Raw genomic sequence first — 19,005 nt, 5'->3', positions numbered from 1 at the left:
TGTGTTTTTAACTCGTAATTTCATATATCCATGTCGATAGTAAATAAATAATACATATATACAAAACTAATGAAATCCCAGAATTTATGTAACATTTATTTACAATGAGTTCTTATTAAATTGTATTATTTACTTAATAATGGACTCAAAATATATTTATTAAATTTACATTTGATTACTTGAAAGTAATATTTACTTCTTTTGCACACTTGCTTAGTGTCAGCTTAGTTAAAACTAAGATGAAGATTTAAAATTCAATTAAAATTGATTTAAATTAAAAAAATATTCAATCTCATTTAATTTCTTTAAAGATCTAAATTCAGAAAGTAAGTAAAATCTTGTATTTTTTTTTTTGGCATATCATTGCTATTGAAAATGTTCATATCACATTGTGAACATATTTTAAGGAGATCAAAACCAAATACGCATAATTTTCCCATGCCTACATGATGGACCATAGATCCATATCTGAAGGCGTTCGATCACACACATCATCATCATAATGCATAAGAATCCCATGTTTTTCACACAAAAATCTTTAACCCTTGTTTTGTAAACACACGTAAAGTAGAGAGTGAAAAAACTTACAAGTTCTAGTCGCCGTCGAGAGATGCAGATACAAAAGTGAGGCAAGAATATGAAACGTGGATGCGGGCGCTGTTATCCGATAGCGGAATAGAAGGATACACACAAAGGACATAGCCAGGAGCTGCATTCAATGTCTTTCACTTTAATTTTTTGTGTTGCGTTGCGTTGCTTTTGCGTTGCTCACTTGGAAACAAAGTTGCGGCTCTCTTAGCAGCACTTTTCTTCCAGTTGCAAAGATCGAACAAATTCGATATCGGTGCGATGTACGTGATCCAAACAATGGACACAACAGGACACCAACAAAAACAAAAAAAAAAAAAACAACTAAGGACAACAGCAAGCCTTAAAATGTGTGCCACAAACACATTCGAATCGTGTTAGCGCATAAATTAAGTCATAAACAATTTTGTTGTTTATACATATATTGCAATTAGGTTTGACTATATAAAAATATATATTTAGAATATGTTTCAAGTATTCAAACATGTTTATTGAACTGTTGCGCCGGCTGCTTAGCATGCTTCGATGACTTCACGGCTTAGGCGGAAGCTGATGTTTTTCCACAACCGGAAAAACCCTCGTGGAGCAGGCGACAACCGATTGGATTTGTGGCAGACATTGCGACGGCTGTGCGGCTCAATTACACTCGCGATTGAGCGTAAAATTGTAATGCCTGATTTGATTTCACGTGACAAGGCGACACACACACACACACACACACCCAATCACATACACATCACACATACTTGTACAGTGAGAGAAGTGCAACTCCTTCGAGAGTCGCGACGCGTCTTCTGACGCTCGTTTTCCAATTGGACACAGCCGCTAATTTGCTTGGCGCGCGACACCTTCGCCTTCATTCCACCCGCCCTCCTCCTTCGACCGCCTGCCTTCCTGCCTTCGAGTGTCCGTCATGGTCACTTCAGACCGCTGGACAACACATCTCCTCAGGTTGACGACGCCGTCGATCGTCACATGTTTGTTTGCTGCTTTCGGTCGGCTCTCTTTTTGCCTTCCTGGAAGGCATTATAGTAAATTTCTCGCATATGTATCTTGCAAGCTTCGACAGCGACTGGAACTGAGTTTTTTGTGTCTTCTCTCTCCCCAGATTATTAGTTATTATTTTCTTTTTTTTTGCGTGTTGTCATAAATGCAAATTAGCTATGCGCAATTTGCATATTCAACATTAAATACACATAGCATAAATAATTTTGTAAGATTTAGTTGTACACAACACACAATACGTATACGCATTCGTATTTTGTACACATTTGCATAATTGCGATCTGTGTAGAACGTAAATTACTTAAGCAACGTAACTTTAAGCCGACCCAACACATATTCTAATAATGCATTAAGTACGTTTGAAATACAGATTTCTACTATACCACAAGACAAAGTATTCCTAAAGACATTTAGTATTTACTTGAAGAAGTTGATTTTGTGTTTACAAAATAAGTTATAAAAGACTTGTTGAGCTAATTGTGAAAATTGAAAACATCAATGGTTAAGTAAATCTTAAATACTAAATAAAAATTCAAACTTTCGAAGGCAAACTTAGCTCTATGTTTTATAGCTTTAAATATCCTGAATATTTTGTAGAATAAAAAAAGTTTAATTGTTTGTATAATTATATAGTGAAGATCACTTTCATTATTTAAAGTAAAGGTTTGATACTAAATAAAAATGTCAACGACCACAAAGGCAAATTATAGCACTATCATTTAAAGCTTTAAGTATATCCTGAATACTAAATAATAATGCAAACTTTCAAAACAAACTTAGCACTATCATTTAAAGCTTTAAATATCCTGAATATAGACTTTCAATAATTGTTTGTATTATTACATAGTGAAGATCACTTTCATTATTTAATAAAAGTTACTGTTTAAACAATCTCAAACTCTCTTTTGATTTTAAATGTCAACGACATCAAAACATTCATAGCATATTAAACAGTTTAACATTTTTAAATTTGTAATTAATATGTCCAACTTTTTTAAAGTGTCGTTGGCTTCATATATATATAAAACATATATTCCAATATGCATATGTATGTGTGTTTATTCTTTTATGAGGCTACCAACGGTTTCCGTAGAAAATTAGCCTGATGACCGACATGGTCCATGCAGCCAGCGACTGAGTTTTGAGTCTTGGGTCGCAGTTTCAGTTGGTGTCGGACTTGAAGTTGGAGTCTTGACTGCAATTCGATTTGCTGTTTTTCCCTTTTCGTTATTATAAAACGGTTTGTTGTTGTTTTTTAATATTTGCATTTGGCAGTCGGGCGTTACGCTTTATGGACCTTTTTTCGGGGGTAGGACGATGCTTTTAATTTTTTTTCATTTTTGTGTTTTATTGTTGCTAAACAATAATTTCTGATTCTTGGTCTTTTACGGCGTCGTCACCAAACGCCAACGCTGCTGCCAGAGAATCATATTACAATACTACGACTCTGTGACAAGCATTGGAGACCCTCCAGAACTCCAGAACAGCGCTGATGACGACGATGTCAATGGGCTCGAGGGTTCTTTGTGTTCGCAGCATGATTACAAATGTTTTTCAACTATTTTCTTTTTTTTCTCATTTTGTTTATTGTTGTTCGCTCCTGCGATCGCCTACAACTTTTCGCATTGAATTTCACTTGTAATGTGTTGGGTTGCTGCAAGTGTTGCCTGGTTAAACTGAAGGTTGCCTTCAATGAGGTTCTAAGCAGCTATCGCTGAGGGTTTCGTATTAAGTTCATTACCGTCGGCAAAATGATATTGAAGTGAACTTTGAATTGCAAAATAAATATGTGCTTCTTTCATATGCACTTAATTTGCTGTATATTTATCAGGATTGTAAAGTATACCTGAATTTTAAGAAACCCATAAAATCTTTATAGACCTGTCTACAAATTTCAGACTACTTATTAGTTTTGTATGCTCAGATTGCAATAAGTCAGTAAGTAGTAATCGATTCATATAGGAAAGTTAACTCACCTTTGGCAGCTATCCGTTTTGCCGCTGGTTATTTTATAAAATGGCCGCCGTCGTTAATCCCAAAAAAAGCTCTCCGAACGAATAGTCAGCGCGAGCAAACGCTATATGTTTTTTAATTGGACGGCCAAAGAATGTTAATTGTTGCTAAAACATTTCCCCTAGTTATTTTAGCAAAATGAATATTTCAATGTGCTGCGGCCGAGCGACTTTTTATGTTAGCGCAAATTATCGAAAAATAATACGACTTTTTTATGTGTGCGCCACTTGGTTATTTGATTTTACGGCACTTGAACAATTGCTGACTGACATCTTTTGTTACATGCGAGAATAATAGTTTTGCATATTGTACAATTATAATATACAGCTACATCTATATACATAAATATGTATTTTCTTATGTAGTCGTATATAGTATATTTGTTAAACACTTCACTAGAGACGAGAGCCGTCAGGATGTTGGGCAACGATGATGATGACGACAACAACGACGGCAACGGCAACGACAACGGGCAACGATAACGACAACGGGCGCTTGAGCGCAGCTGAACCAGCGAGCAGGCGGCGAACGAATGAGTGACTACTCAAATGGACCGAGAGCTCAGCTGCAGTAACCTGGGGGGAGACAGCAGCAACAGCAACAGCAGCAGCAGCAACGACAGCAGCAGCAGCAGCAGCGCAGGCAGCAGGCGATGCCAAAAGTGTGTGGAGGCGCAACGAGTGCGCACACGCATACAATCACACAGATAGCAAGCACAAACACACACACACACACACACACACACACAGTTTAACGAGCTGTATTTATGTAAAAACAACTGTTTGCCTGAGGGTGTTGGAAATTGGTGGTGGCTGAGCACATGCAGCATTCCAGTGGCTGTGCGTGTGTGTGTGTGTGTGCGTCTGTATGCGTGTGTACGTGTATTAATGAATGAAACGCCAATGCCGCCAGCCGTCCTTCTCCTCCTCCTCCTCTTCATCCTGCTGTCTAGAACGAAACACTTATTGCTCACGTTTGCCTGTCGCACGTGAGCAATATAGTCCAGCAACCAACAACCGTCTACACACACAAGCTTCTTATAGTGGTGTGAGTAAAAGTGTGTGTGAGACATGCAGTGTTTTGATTGGAAGTGCGTAAATTGAGACACGCTGCGCATGCGCAGGAAAGGGAAAGCACTACATGCTAGTCGTAAGCAGTTTTATTAACAACAAAGCATTCACAAAGATTTTCCTAGCGCAAAACTTAAGAATTGAGAAGCAATCACTCAAAAAGATTCCACACTATTTCTGCCATTTATATTAAAAAAATAAATGTGTTTATATTTAAGCACTTTATTAAAATTATCAAAGGCGCAACTTTAAAAGTGCGCTACCTAACGTGCTTACACAGTTTTTGTATGTAGGCAGAGAAAAGATACTAAAAATGTTTATTTTCAAGATTAGGATCGTTGCGGAAATCCCATTTAACCGTCTGATAAAATAGAATACTTCAATATCTAAACAATAGCTTCGAGATTAAATTCATTTCTTGTTATTTTTTTGTAGTGAAGTCCTTTAAAAGTTTGGTATTTTCTTTTTTAAATATTGTATTGATAAGACTCACGGTAATGACACTTACAACCAAAAAAAACAAACTGTAAGTTAATTAATAATTCAGAATTATATACAGCTCAAGCATTCGGCTTCAATGCATCCGTGTCAAGTCCTCCACAATTTTAATAACATCCTCCACATCGGCACCTTTGCGCTCGCCATTTAACGTCAACTAAAAGTACATAAGAATAATTAATATTGAAACATAATTATAATTTGGGCAGACATACCTCAAGGCCCAAAACAGCTTCGCGCATCTTTTCACGTCCCAAATCCAAAAAGCTTTCAATTAAATCACCATCAATGAAGCCCTCGCTGGGCTCCACCTTCGTATTAATTTGGTAATTACGATAGTAGGTATGGTCAATTTTACCCACTGACTTAATAATCTTCTTCAGGCGCTCTTCCAAGCCATGCAGAAAATCGTAGAAATCTTGCGGGATCTGGGTGACAATGCCAATGGCTCCATTGCAGGTGCCATAGAGAACACAACCATTAATAGGTGTTGTACGCTCTCCGACATTCTGCATGACCAAGGAGCCATGTCGAAATACGTTAATAGTATCGCCTAGATGGAAACGCGCCAGCTCTGGCAATAATTGACGTTCCTCATCTGTCGTGGCAGCACTATAATCAAAAACTCATTAGAAAAATGATTTCATTGCAAATCATTTGCAGCAACTTACCTATCTTTCTGACACACGAATAGATTGTCGTGCGTCTCGCAACCAAGGAACGTGTCATCGTCGAGAATCTCCACGGCACGCATCCACTTCGGCTCACAGTCTCGAGCAATCTCCACGAAAATGCCCTCCATCTGCTTGTGTTGCAGCAGTGTGATCGAACGCATTAAATCGCCGACAAGAATGAAATCACCCTTGGCCTTTAAGAACAATGCTGCAATCATATTCTGTATGTTGCACTCCATCCGTAACTCCTTCTCATTGGTCCACTCGTAAAGGCGCACGAAACTGCCAATGCCCGCCAAAACTTTGCCATTGAACTCCACAAGCGCATAGCAAGTGCCATCCACTTTCGTTTCGGCCACTTGGGTCAGCTTGTTGTCGTTGTAATGGAAAATGATGATACGACCCACTTTTGGTTCTGGTTCATCGGGAAAAACTAAGGAGGTGGCTACCACATAATAGGTATTCGGATCATCACCCAATTTGGCCGACATCAATGATGAAATCGTCTCTGGCGGCAAAAACTGATGCGAATGCAACACTTCGAACGTATTCTGATCAATTATAAGCAAATTGTGAACATCAATCTCTTGTCCAACTTCAGCATTAGTTGTCGTGGAATTGCCACCGCCCGGCCGTGGTAATATATTTGAACTGAATGTTATATTCTGAGCTTGGGTAGATGCACTGTTGCGCAATGGTTTCGCCCCACCACGTCCATGCACATCAATGCGCAGCGTGGATACGGCAAATGTCTGTGATGCCTCCTGATAGGCAATGCGACGAGGGCCCTCGCCCAGCGGCACAGTGCGGATGTGCAGCTTTTGAATCTCATCAATGGTTCCCAGTATAACAGAGTTTTTGGTGGCCAATGCCAAGCTATCCGGATATGCCTGGGCATTCAAAGAGCACATGTGATTTACTTCCTTCAGATTAACGTTTGAGAAAACGAGCTTATGATTAGACGAGTAAATGACTGTTGGACGATCCGAACAGGCAAACACGTTGGTTGTGGCAAACGAACGAAACGTGCGCAATGTTGTTGGCTGTGTTCCCAGCGTCACCTTCTTCTTCTCTGTCAGCTGGCCCGTAGCCTTGTCCAAAATAAAATAATACATCGAACCATCGCCCAAGGCGCACAGCAAATAATGTATATCCTCAAAGGTGGTCATCAATATAGAGCGAGGAATTATTTCTGGAATTACATTCATTAACCAATTATAAATCTATTTGAATTATAGTATATTTCAATAATTACCGCCACTAAGCTTTTCTGTGTAGATTGTTTCCAAATCGGGCAGCGATAGAATCACTGCTGAAATGTCTGTCCAAAGGCCTACGGCAACCAGATCCGATTTGTTATGCTTCTCATCCAAAGGCGTTACATCTAGGCAAGCCACCTCGTATGGCAAAGTCTTGCGACACTTTTCCACCAGACTGCCATCCTCAATGCAGATATAGAATATCTCACGGGCAGACGCAACAACCAGCTGCGTAGCATTACAACTAACCACACCAATGGAGCGATCGCCTTCGGGTTTCCATTCACCAACCAGCGCTTTAGAGGCACTCTTAACCAAACGCACACTCTCAGCAGTCACTTGAATGAGCTGCAAAACAAATGATGCATTAGTCAAATAGATTTTGCTATCTGAAAAATATGTATTTACCTGATCATAATCTACATTGGCACACAGAAACGACTGTAGATCACTGGCAAAGCCGGGAATATCAGTTTCCTCCACTTCCTCGCCCGACAGCGTTAAAATACGCGTGTGTCCTACAAAAGCCAAGACCAGCGTGTTCTCATAGACGCTGTCATCGATGCCCACTTTGAGCGACCACATGCCCTTGATGCCGGGCAAATCAATGCAAGCATGCTCCTGTATGCCAATCCCAATGCGAATAATGCGCAATGATCCATCCTTGAAGCTGCCCGAGCACGTGATAATCTGACCCTGTCCCTGACGATCCAAATCCACCACAGCAATGTCTAGTATGGGTGCCAAATTGGTGAAGTTCTCCACGGGAATGACATAGGAACCATCTATAGCATCTGAGCTTAAGCGCACCAACTGCGAATCACCATGACGACTGCCAATGTAGAGGAATCCATTGTCCAAATAAGTAATGCACTCCGGTATTGAAATCTCGCCTAATTGCTCCACTTTAATATCCTTGACGGTAATGCTTTTACCCGAATCTGTGGTTCCCAAGAACAACATATATAGCTGCCCGTCCATATTGCCGAGCAAATAACGCAATCCCTTGCTGTCCACACGAGCATAGCAATTAATGGTGCTCTGGCGAAAAGTGAGCGGAGCAACGGCATGATAATTGCTGCCATCGTGATACACAATTGACTCGCGTCCGATGACAATAACGCCACCAATGGGCGACGGCACTGGTATTAGCATGGTAGCCTCAGTCTCCACGTTGTCCTGCTTCCAGGCCATCTTAATGAACTCCTTGTCCCGCAAATTAATTTCATGCGACTTCACGTGGCGTCCATCGTTGTCCTTGTGTATGACAATCACAGTGGGATTGAGGCAGCCATGCAAAAACTCTGCATCGTAGACTGTCAGTTCATCCATGCTGCAAAAGAAGAAATAAATACATCTAAAAGGGAACTGCAATAAATGGAGCACATGTCATAGAACTAACCGCAAATTGGTTGCCTTCAGTTCGCTAGCATCTTTGTCCAGTGGGATGATTGTAAATAATCCCTGGTACAGACACATGCCAATAACACGTGCCTTTGGATCAATGGCTGCAATGAAACCGCCCTCAGATAGGATGCCAACGGAATCCGATACATTGCCGTTGGCCTTGGTCACAACGGTTATGCTGTCGCCAACCATGCGTGCCTCGAGGATCATCACATTGAAGCGACGCGTCAGAATGAATAGTAAATCCTTATTGCTATCCGGTGGTCGAAAGTGCTTCATAACCGTAATTTTGCCATTTATGTTGATTTCCTTGAGAGGACGTAAACCCTCAGGTGTAACCAAATCAATTTGCACCTGATTGTTGCGTGCAATCACCAAATTCAAGTCTGTTGGCGATGTGAAATTGCCTGCCAACAGAAAGCAATAAATTTCAATATGCAATAAAGTAAAAAATTAAATGCCGGCCCAAAATGCAGTTGCTAAGCATATTTTGCAAGCCGGCCATGCTGTAGGTATTTTTCTTCTTTTTAACTTACCCGTCAGACAAGCGACAACCGCAGTCGGCTTTTGTGCGGTCACCACATAATGATGCGACATTTTTTTGTTTGTCACAATGCGTTGCAAAAATTAGATTTAAAAACACACGGACACACTCGTTTTATTTTTATTTGCAAGCTATATTCAATAATAAATTTAACTTTGCAGAGCGAACGAACGAGCGAGCTAGCTAGCTGCAACAAAAACGCGCTAAATAAAACACTCATTTATTACATTTCTGTTGGTCTGGCATCGCCGCTCAGAAAACAAACAGCGTTGCATTCGATTCAAGAGCCTGTGCTGCAAAAGTATCAAATGTCTTGCGTTACGCAACACTAATATATTAATGGCGACCGGACGACTAGCTGAACCCTACATACGTGTTTGATATTATAGAAAAAATCATTTTTATATTTGATTTACACTGTAAAGAACACAAGTTTATTGTACAATAAATTTCTCAATATACGCTGCAGACATTTAAGTGTTTTTCGTTGCCGCAAAGTGTGTCGTAAAAGTGCCTAAAACTGCCGTCGTTGGTCTTCAAAAGAGAACATGGCGAGGCTAACTAAAGTCTATAATACTGAAGATGATGATTCTAGTTATGTAGGCAGAAGGCATTTGCCTTTGGTAGCAGGCGATAAGCTAATGGTAAGTTTCACAGATAAACGAAAAACATGCATTTTCATGGTTAAGGGGTATGCGCATACGACCTGACTGTGAGAAATGTAATAAAAGTCTTAAAAAATATGACCCCCTTCAACCCACATACTCTTGTATGCGTTGTGAGTGTGTGCTTGCGTGCGTCTGTGTGTGTGCACATTGTCAAACTTTCATAACACGTACGCGTGCATCTGTGTGTGCTATGTTCGAAGTACATATACACAATCATACATATATATGTATGTATGCTCATACTTGCACACATAAATATGTATATATGCTAGATTCGTTGTCGGCTGCGCCCAGAAATGTAATTGGGCTTTTTAATTAAGACTTTAGCCAAAAGATTTACCTCAAACTTCCTCTGCACCTGTCGTCGCATCTCTCTTCCCCTGCATCTAGCTTTGTGTCGCCATGTTGCTCAAGTGGCAACATCAAAAGTGAAAAACAACAACATAAACAGGTTTCAAGTGCACTTTTCTTTCTCTTTGTAAATGTTTCCCTCTCTCCATCTCTATATTTTTGCAAGCACTGTTTTTAAACTGATCTTAAATTTTTAAATCTTCAGATGCTAATGGACCTGAACAGCAAAGGACTTGTCATCGATAGCCCACAAATACGAGGCCGTGAACTGGAGGAATTCTCACGTAAATTCAACCTGCTCACAGAGACGGAACGCAAGCAATCCCTCGAGATCGATAGCAGCAGTTTTATCTCGGTGCTTAATCAGTGCGTTCAATGCGTTGGTTGTCGCCGACGTGTGGAACGTTTATTTTACCAGCTAACTGAATCCGGACATCGAACACTTGATCCTCTAGAGCTCCGATCCAGCTGTACACTGGGCATTACGGAGGAGAAGCTGAAAACGCCGCAAGCGCTGGGCACATTGCTCTATCGACATCACGAGGTGCTCAACAATCTGCTGGACAATAAGCTGCGAAATAAGACGCGCTGTGTGCTGCACTCGCTGGACACGTTCAGAGCGAAACCGTTCTCAGAGACGTGGCGCGAAGTGTGGTCGGCGATGAGCCGCAATTGCCGCACCGAGGTGACCATCATTGAGACCAAGGAACTGCACGAAGTGCTCGACAAGTATCTGAAGAAGCACAAGTTTTGTGCCGGCTGTCGAACAAAGGTAACTGATCTTGATTAAATTTGCAATACTTTTGACTAATTTATTTAACTTCTTGCAGATTGAGCGTGCCTATAAAATACTCATTGGCGAGGTATCCACCAAGGAGAAAGGCTATGCGGCGCAGCTATATGCGCACATACGGAAATGTGTGCCTGACGAGCACATCCATGTCAGCATGAACAAAATTGAGTTCCTTGATGCGTTGATTAAACGCGCCGAGCCTGAGGTAAATGGCAGCTATTCAAAACTTCGCGAACGCCATGCCAAAACGCTGGAGATCGCTCAGGAGGAGGTGCTTACGTGTGTGGGCATGATTATGTATGAACGGCTGCGTCGCATTTATGTCAGCTTACGCGAGGAGGAGCGTGCCTGCCAAGTGCTGGCCGCTGTTGGTGTGCATGCGCTCTGTCGCAGCTTTCATGAACGTGTCGAGCAGAAGCAGGGAATTAGCAACCTGGAACTGTTGTATCAGGAGATCAGTCGTGCCGAGAAGGCCAAGGAGCTGAAGCGTGAGCAGAAGAAGCTGAAAAAGAAGAAGAAGAAGGATGAGAAAAAGAACATGCATCGTCATCTGTGCGACAACAACAACGATGATAATAATGCGATCGACGCTGCCGAATCGGATGATGATGACGAGGAGGAGGAAGAGGAGGCGTTGGAGGCTGAGGTTGAAGCGGATGCTGATACAGTAGACGATGGCATTGTTATTGTGTGTGCCGCCGATACCGATGTGGACCTTGAAGTCAAGCCGACAACATCAACGCCAACGCCAAGTGACAAACCAACGAAATCGAAATCAAAATCGAAATCGAAGAAGCAACCGAAGAAGAAGAAACAAAAATCTGCAAGCAACAATTCTAATAATAAGAATCCCGACAAGTTGTGCACTTACGACGTGGACCTGGATATCGCAGCAAGTAGGAGTAGTTGCCACGACTTGTCCAAGGCTGGCAAGTGTAACGACTGTTTGGCACCCATGCCCAACTGTCCCTGCGAGCAGGATGTGCGTGATTCGGGCTATGGCAGCGATCCACCAACATCGCATGCCAATTCTCGAATTTCCAGCGCCATCTCGTCGCCGGAGGGTTCGGAAGTATCGTGCTCGGATGGTCTATGCAATCACGATGGGCTGCTACTGGATGAGGAGCAAAGCGTGGCAGATGTTGCGGCACGCAACAGCTACGTGTCAGATTTGCTCTACGGTCAGCAGATGCAAATGGACCACAAGTTCTCATTGCTGCAGATGTGGGTAAGTAATCAGAAATCTATACTGTGAAGACTATGAATCACATGTAATAACATTTTTTCTACTTTCATACAGGACGACTTTGACGACTACGATAAAGACGACGAAAACTGTTGTTACATTCCCCAAGAGGTGGTGCTGGCTTATCAATACCAGCGCGAGCAAGTGCAGCGTCAGCGCGAACAGCTGCGTGCCACATTACGCCAAAACTTTGAGCGCTTGTGTTTGCAGCGTGGCGTTCATGTCGCGACCACCGCAAATGCCACCGCCACCTCGACTGGCCATTAATTTTTGCATTAAAAAACCGTTGTAGTTATTCAGTCGCGCGTTTGCGGTTTCAAAGAATCCACGCGCATGCATTCAAAATACATACATATAATTTTTTTGGTTTTTGAAATAAATGAAGTATAAAGTTATGCTTATTAATAATGTTACATTATCTCATTTCGTTTTAGTTAGTTTCTTAGCTATTGCGACATTCTTCATGGAATGGTTCAAGTGTGCGCAAATCTCGCCACGTTGGTGGCAATCCATTGGCTATGTATTTGCTGCAACGCTTGCATGGCTCTAGGAATAGCTTGATGTGACTGTTCAGCCAAGTCACATAGCTCTTCACCGCCAGATCGGGCAACGTGGGTGAGAAGAAATGAAGCATCGCAGAGTGCGCATGCTCCTGCACCTTGCGGAAGACCTCATAACGCGACTCGGCCCAGAGATCTTCGTGGTCCAGCTGCTCGTCGTAACCCTTGATGGTCACCCACTCAATGAGGACGCCCTTGAAGACAATGGCCGCTTTGAGAACGTTGCTGATAGTGACCATGGCAACTGCATTGGAGCCAAATGGTCGGAATACTTTATAGAACGTATGCGGCGGATGATTGATTTCGCTTAATAGTTTTTCAATGTGGCTGAAAGAAAGGAATATGGTTTGTTATTATTATATATATAAAATAAAACCAATTTGGATTTAAGCAATTACTCTGGGTCATTGTTAAAGGAGGAGAAGGGCAATCTTTGTCGCTTTTGTGAGCAATAGTTGTAAGAGCGACGCAGAGTGTTTTGATTGAGGTTATTAAAGGCGAGAAAGCTGTGATCGTGCACTTTATCAATCCATTTATAGCTGTTCACAAGCTGCGGATAAAGCGCTTGACGATCCTGAGATGTCTCCTGGGCTAGGAACGTTGTATTGCCCAAATGATAGGCTGTTGGGGGCACCTGTAAGCCATTTATCAGCTGCTCCACTTCCCTACAAATATATTGAACCCATTATTAATGTTAAGGATGCCTTAATCTAATATATAAACATTACCGCAACTGCGAATTAATTGCTCCAAATCGGTCTTGAAAATCATGGACAAACTTGTTGCGACTTTCATCGACGCCTTCGCCGTCAGTGCCGTCGGCCAGATGCTCAAAGCATTGTCTGACATTGGCACGAAGATTTTTGACCGCCGTTAATGTTAAATTCAATTTATCCATTTGTTTCTGCAACCGGTTGTTTTTCCTTGCAAAAATTGTTTATATGCCAATCAAGAAAAAACAGTGAGGCAGTCAAGTTTGAAAAAAAAATACATTGTGCTTAGAAAAATATACTATAAGCTGATATGGCTTAGTACGTTTCTTAACAATATGACGCATGATTGGTCTACTGTATTTTTAAGTACCTTAAGTTAATCTAGTGCCTAATTTATTTAAACGTTTTTTTTTCGTTACTAATCAATCAGATGTTTATAAATTTTATTTTAAATATTACATATTTTATTACAGCTCTCTGCAAAATAGTTGGCAACGCTAAATAGATAGAAAGCATATCGAGTTGATTGAGTATTTAATAGCATTCGCAGCACGGCCACACTGCAATCATTCAATTCATTAGAAATATTGTATTTGTGTCGCTCTCACATTGGTTTTGTTTAATTAAGCCGTAAATAATGGGCAACAAATCGTCACTCTTCCTGCGGCACGAAGAAATTGCCCAAATTCAGAATGAAACCGGCTGTAAGTAGTAACGAACACTAGTGAAAAGCAACAAATAATAGATGGGTGTAGTAAAATTAAGAGCCGTAACCTTGAGGCAAGATTCAATCCATAATTGTCGAAAATTGTTCACAACAAATACGCAGTTGCTAAAAGCATTTCCATTAACAAATCTCATTTAATAATGATTTCGCACACACGTGCCAAGTGTAGATAAATCTAATAATAGCTTGTTCAACTCATTGCAAATACCTTGGCCATTATTATTACCAGACAGGGCCAATATGAATCTTAAAGGTTGTTTTCCGAAAGTTGCAAAGTATGATTTGCATAATGCTGGAAATGTGCAATGTTCCAATATATTGACAAATGCATTTATGACGTCATTGCTTTCATGGCTGTCCAGGGCAAAGTTTGCTGATCGTTTGATGTTCTGCCGTTTTATCAGGTGTCCGAACTGCGTGTAATTATGCGTGATAAGACGTTGTATCCAACAACTGCTGTTTTGATAATGGCTGCAAAATATTCTGTTATCACTGCGGGTTTTATTCCTGATAATTGATAGTGTCTAACTCGTTTTTACCTTCTTTTTATATAGTTACTCCCAATCAAATTGAACGTTTGTACTCACGGTTCACATCTCTGGATCGCAACGACTGTGGAACACTCTCTCGTGAGGATTTGATGCGCATTCCGGAGTTGGCCATCAATCCACTATGTGAACGCATTGTCCACTCTTTCTTTGCCGAGAGCACTGATGATCGTGTTAATTTCCGGCAATTTATGAATGTCTTGGCACATTTTAGACCGTTGCGGGACAACAAGCAAAGCAAACTAAATAGTCGCGAGGAGAAGTTGAAGTTTGCCTTTAAAATGTATGATCTGGACGATGATGGTGTGATTAGCCGCGATGAGTTGCTATCCATTCTGCATATGATGGTAGGCGCTAACATTAGCCAGGATCAGTTGGTTAGCATTGCGGAGCGAACCATTTTGGAAGCGGATCTTTGCTGTCAGGGCAAGATATCGTTTGAGGACTTTTGCAAGGCTTTGGAGCGCACCGATGTGGATCAAAAGATGTCCATTAGGTTCCTTAATTAAGCACAAATGTTTAAATAACAAAAAAGATATAAAACTCTTTAGTCACTGTGTACCAAATAGTTTAGTGAAAATAATGTGAAAGAGAAGATTCGATGGCATTAACGTGTATAATTTGTAGTTTATTATTGAACTTGTATACACAACTATATTATATAGATTGTATGCAGATATTTTATTGTTGCCTTGCATAGTTTTTATATATTGTATTTAATTGCCGCTTGCTTTCATTCCGTTCTTAACCAAGAGAAATTCTTGCATTTTGTCAAATATTTATTTTTGCTCTTTTTATTTGATTAGTTGCATTAAATAAAAACAAACATTGTAAATACCGATGTATGAATGTAGTTTATTGTATTTGCAGGCGATCAATTGGAATCTATATAGATGGTTAATGTGTTGTATATATGTATGTAACTAGAAGTATGTAATTTTTTTGTCGTTTGCCATTGCCAAGTTTTTAACTTTGGCTTTTCAAAAATTGCTAATTTATGTGGTCGAAGAGACAGCCAGTTTCTTGAGATGCTCCATGAACAGCTGCAGCGAAACATCATCCGTGAGCACCGGAGCACCGCCATCCTGTTGGAAAGAGATCGGTAAAGCGTTAGCTGAGGGAGTGGGAAGCATTCAAACATAAGGGAAATCGCATGTGGCAGAGCCCGACACCAAGAGCAATAAGTGTAGAAGAAAAGCAAAGTAAACCCAAAAGCAAAAATATAAAGTTTTACTACCGTCGTCTGCCCAATGGGCGGCTGCAACAATAACAACAACGATAAGAACGAACGGGCAACGAATACGAGAACACAATGAGAAAAGTATACGAAAAAAAAACAAGAGTACAAAAAACATAAGTCGCTGAAAACATGACGAGCAGTTTGCTGTTCGATTGTGCACCCACCTGACCATACGCATACATATTGTTGTGCGTCTGCGAGGGATTGACCTTGGATAGCAGGAAACGCGCCTGCGATCCACCGTGCTCGGTGTCGATGTAACGTGGCATGGGGAAACGTGTCTGTAAAATTTCCTGGGCGTCGTCGACGGGCGCTTGGAGCAGTTGCTTAAAGTTCTCATATTCGGGCATGTCTTGATACTTGAGGGCACGCCATTGGGCAATGGTTTCGCCATGATAGATGAGTATCTGGAAGAAGGTGTCCATCAGCAATATGCGGTCCGCTTGAATTGATGCCGTATCCAGGAGAACGGGCTCGGGTGGACCGTTGAACGAATAGCTGTAAAGTATGGGCTGAATCATGATCAGAGATTGGGTGAGGTCCTCGCGCATCAGCATGTGTCGATAGAATGTGGTCTCGTCGGGCGAATTGTTGAAGACCTGCAGGAACTGCGAGCGGCGCAAGTGATACATGAATTGCGGAAACAGACTAAAGTTTTGCGACAGCCGAAAACTGTTAGGATCATCCTTGGAATACTCGCCGAACTTCTGGCACTGTTTAAGGGCAAGATTTTGAGTAAAGTTGTAGATATAAATAGATAGTTGGGAAGTATCTTACCAAGCGAATCAGCTGACGATCCACCCAGCGCAAGATGTCGGGTCCCTCGTCCGTCTCGGCACGATAGACAACCATGCGCGCCATGAGCACAGCAGCCGCCTCCTGATCAAAACCAGCGCTGATGTGGTGCACATTCGACGTGGCATCCGCCCAACTGCGTAATGAAGGCATAAAGAAATTAAACGCATTAATAGACAAGTTAAAAATATACAGACGAGAGTGAGGGGCTCTGAAATATACACTAACATTCACAGTTAACACTAATTATGAGCATAAAGATACTTATTGGAATCGAAGATACTTTCTCTTTTAACCCCATGGATATCGGTTAAAGATACATTCACAAAATAAGATACTTACTTTCTGGCTAGCGTTGTGACGCGAATGCGCCGCTGACCGCTTGGATGCTGATACTGCGTGATGAACTGTATACAACCGCGTCCGCCTTGCGGTATTGGGGCCGCATGCTGATTGACCACCTCAAAGAAGTAGGCCACCGTTGAACTTGGATTCAGGGTGCACAGCTTCCATTGCACCGTATTGCCCATGCCGATCTCCACATCCGACACCGACGGGCTCTTCACATTCAGCGACACACACGAGCCGATGCCACCCGAGATCTTCAGCTCGCGCGAGCACTTCACCTCCAGCGTGGCATTGAAAGCCATCTTCAGATCGTTGCGACTGTCGCGCGCAAATACGCGCTGGAATGTCTGCTTAAACAGCGACGAATTAAATGAATCACCCATGACCATATGACCACCCGTCGAATTGCACAACTGCTTCATCTCCATCAGACCCGTCTGATCTAAGGCACACGAGTATATGTCGATGCTGTGACCATTGGTGGCAGCACGTAACGCCAATGCATCATAATGCTTGATGGCCTTCTTCATGAACTTGACGTTGTCCTTGTGTATGTCGTGATGCGAGCGTATGGGATGCTTGAGCTCATCGTCGACCACTTGGCCGGGGCCCTGGGAGCAAGGACCACCGACAAAGGTCATAATGCGACCACCCGTATTTGGGTATGTGCACTCCAGCAGGCCCACGGCTATCGAGAGCGCAGCGCCCGTGGAGCGCAGATAGCGCTTGCCCTGCGGCACCGGCCAAGGATCGCGTTGCAGCTCACTGAGCAGATCACCCAGTGCAGTATCACACTGGCTGATCGGCTGCAGGAAGCGATGCGCTGGCGGCACATGTTGTGCTCCGCCAACTGCCACGCCCTGCTGGGCATTGGGCGGCATTTGACCTGGCTGCTGATGTGGTGTGGGCACTGCGCCACGGCCAATGCCCAGCATATCTTGCACTTGCTTTGCACTCAAATCTTTTGTGCCACGAAACACATAACTCTTGGAACAGCCGTCAGTGCCCAGCTCATGCACCTGTATCATTTTACCAAAGGTAATCAGACCGACCAAAGCATTGGGTGGCAACAGACTGAGTGACATTTGCAGCGAATCCTTTAGAGCATCCAGTTCTTCCTCATCCATGCAAGTGTCCACCAGGAATATAAAGACAGGTGGCATCGTTGGTGCCCTGGTAATTGTATATTCGATGGTGCTAAACCCAGGAATCAACTCGGCTGGTTGATGCTGCTCTGATATGGCAGCATATTGTGGTGGAAACTATGTGGAATATGATGAATCATAATGAAAGTTCAAAAGATCATTATTTTCAGCACTTACGGGATTGCGTTGAAAGCAAAAATTGCAGACCCAGAGTTTCGCACGGTAGTCCACCTGACACAATGGGTTGAGGATGGCCCGACAATTGCTGCGGGTACACAGCACAGGCTCATATTGTATTGGTGGCAAGTCGGGGCGTTCTTTGAGTGGCTGATAGAGACACGCAAGTGGCACAACTAAGCGACTGGCATCGATGCGACTGGAGGGCCACACATTCCAAGTGAGTCGCACACCGTCCCGATCCTCATTTTGTTGGATGAACTCCTCGTAGGTAGTCATCGTTGGCAATTGCAATTAATTGAACTGCGCGTATATTAGAGCTTAAAATTAATGCAACTCAAGCGCAACTCTTATTGGGAAAAATCGTTTAGCCAGGCCACGTCACGGATTTGACAGTTGGTTTCGTAGCAAACAGCTTCTCAAGGCATACAAGCCGTTTGGCATGCCAACACAAAACAAAAGAAAAATATTTTTGAGTTTCTTTGTAAAATACAAGTGTGATCAACATATTTAATGTACAATCGGCACATAAAAACTTTTACGTGATAATAGTTTTATGTATTTTGAGTGTTTAATAAATAAAAAATTCAAAAGACAAGCAAAATTTGAGGCGAGTGGTTAAGTCTGTTCGCAAAT

At 42.1% G+C, this 19,005-nt stretch overlaps 5 protein-coding genes across 6 annotated transcripts; 2 read left to right on the top strand and 3 right to left on the bottom strand.

Moving 5' to 3' along the window:
* Window positions 1-4,880: 4,880 nt before the first annotated feature.
* Window positions 4,881-9,260, bottom strand: LOC133839583 (DNA damage-binding protein 1). Its single transcript, XM_062271199.1, has 7 exons — window positions 9,051-9,260; window positions 8,510-8,921; window positions 7,516-8,440; window positions 7,104-7,455; window positions 5,846-7,040; window positions 5,390-5,786; window positions 4,881-5,331 (listed from the first exon to the last, which is right to left on the bottom strand). Exons 1-7 carry the CDS (start codon window positions 9,109-9,111, stop codon window positions 5,251-5,253), a joined length of 3,423 nt encoding a protein of 1,140 aa, XP_062127183.1. The 5' UTR covers window positions 9,112-9,260; the 3' UTR covers window positions 4,881-5,250.
* A 147-nt stretch (window positions 9,261-9,407) lies between these two features.
* On the top strand, window positions 9,408-12,529 carry LOC133839585 (gametogenetin-binding protein 2-like). The gene is made up of 4 exons (XM_062271201.1): window positions 9,408-9,702; window positions 10,283-10,849; window positions 10,908-12,098; window positions 12,171-12,529. The coding sequence occupies exons 1-4, from the start codon at window positions 9,607-9,609 to the stop codon at window positions 12,381-12,383; spliced, it is 2,067 nt and encodes a 688-aa protein (XP_062127185.1). The 5' UTR covers window positions 9,408-9,606; the 3' UTR covers window positions 12,384-12,529.
* Window positions 12,399-13,641, bottom strand: LOC133839586 (mediator of RNA polymerase II transcription subunit 27). Its single transcript, XM_062271202.1, has 3 exons — window positions 13,405-13,641; window positions 13,075-13,341; window positions 12,399-13,003 (listed from the first exon to the last, which is right to left on the bottom strand). The coding sequence occupies exons 1-3, from the start codon at window positions 13,572-13,574 to the stop codon at window positions 12,559-12,561; spliced, it is 882 nt and encodes a 293-aa protein (XP_062127186.1). The 5' UTR covers window positions 13,575-13,641; the 3' UTR covers window positions 12,399-12,558.
* Window positions 13,642-13,930: 289 nt separating this feature from the next.
* Window positions 13,931-15,505, top strand: LOC133839301 (calcineurin B homologous protein 1). The gene is made up of 2 exons (XM_062270728.1): window positions 13,931-14,093; window positions 14,671-15,505. The coding sequence occupies exons 1-2, from the start codon at window positions 14,027-14,029 to the stop codon at window positions 15,171-15,173; spliced, it is 570 nt and encodes a 189-aa protein (XP_062126712.1). The 5' UTR covers window positions 13,931-14,026; the 3' UTR covers window positions 15,174-15,505.
* LOC133839299 (protein transport protein Sec23A) lies at window positions 15,500-18,779 on the bottom strand. Of its 2 annotated transcripts, XM_062270725.1 has the most exons (6): window positions 18,370-18,779; window positions 17,042-18,309; window positions 16,682-16,835; window positions 16,069-16,617; window positions 15,902-15,922; window positions 15,500-15,749 (listed from the first exon to the last, which is right to left on the bottom strand). In XM_062270725.1, exons 1-6 carry the CDS (start codon window positions 18,646-18,648, stop codon window positions 15,660-15,662), a joined length of 2,361 nt encoding a protein of 786 aa, XP_062126709.1. In that variant the 5' UTR covers window positions 18,649-18,779; the 3' UTR covers window positions 15,500-15,659. The 2 variants fall into 2 exon arrangements, with proteins under 2 accessions (XP_062126709.1, XP_062126710.1); XM_062270726.1 differs by lacking the exon at window positions 15,902-15,922.
* Between the last annotated feature and the right edge of the window lie 226 nt (window positions 18,780-19,005).

The sequence above is a fragment of the Drosophila sulfurigaster genome, chromosome 2R, assembly GCF_023558435.1.
Source record: "Drosophila sulfurigaster albostrigata strain 15112-1811.04 chromosome 2R, ASM2355843v2, whole genome shotgun sequence".
In the NCBI taxonomy this organism is placed as follows: Eukaryota; Metazoa; Arthropoda; class Insecta; order Diptera; family Drosophilidae; genus Drosophila; species Drosophila sulfurigaster.
The sequence above is the reverse complement of the archived record's forward strand: the minus strand, read 5'-3'. Positions and strand labels throughout refer to the sequence as shown.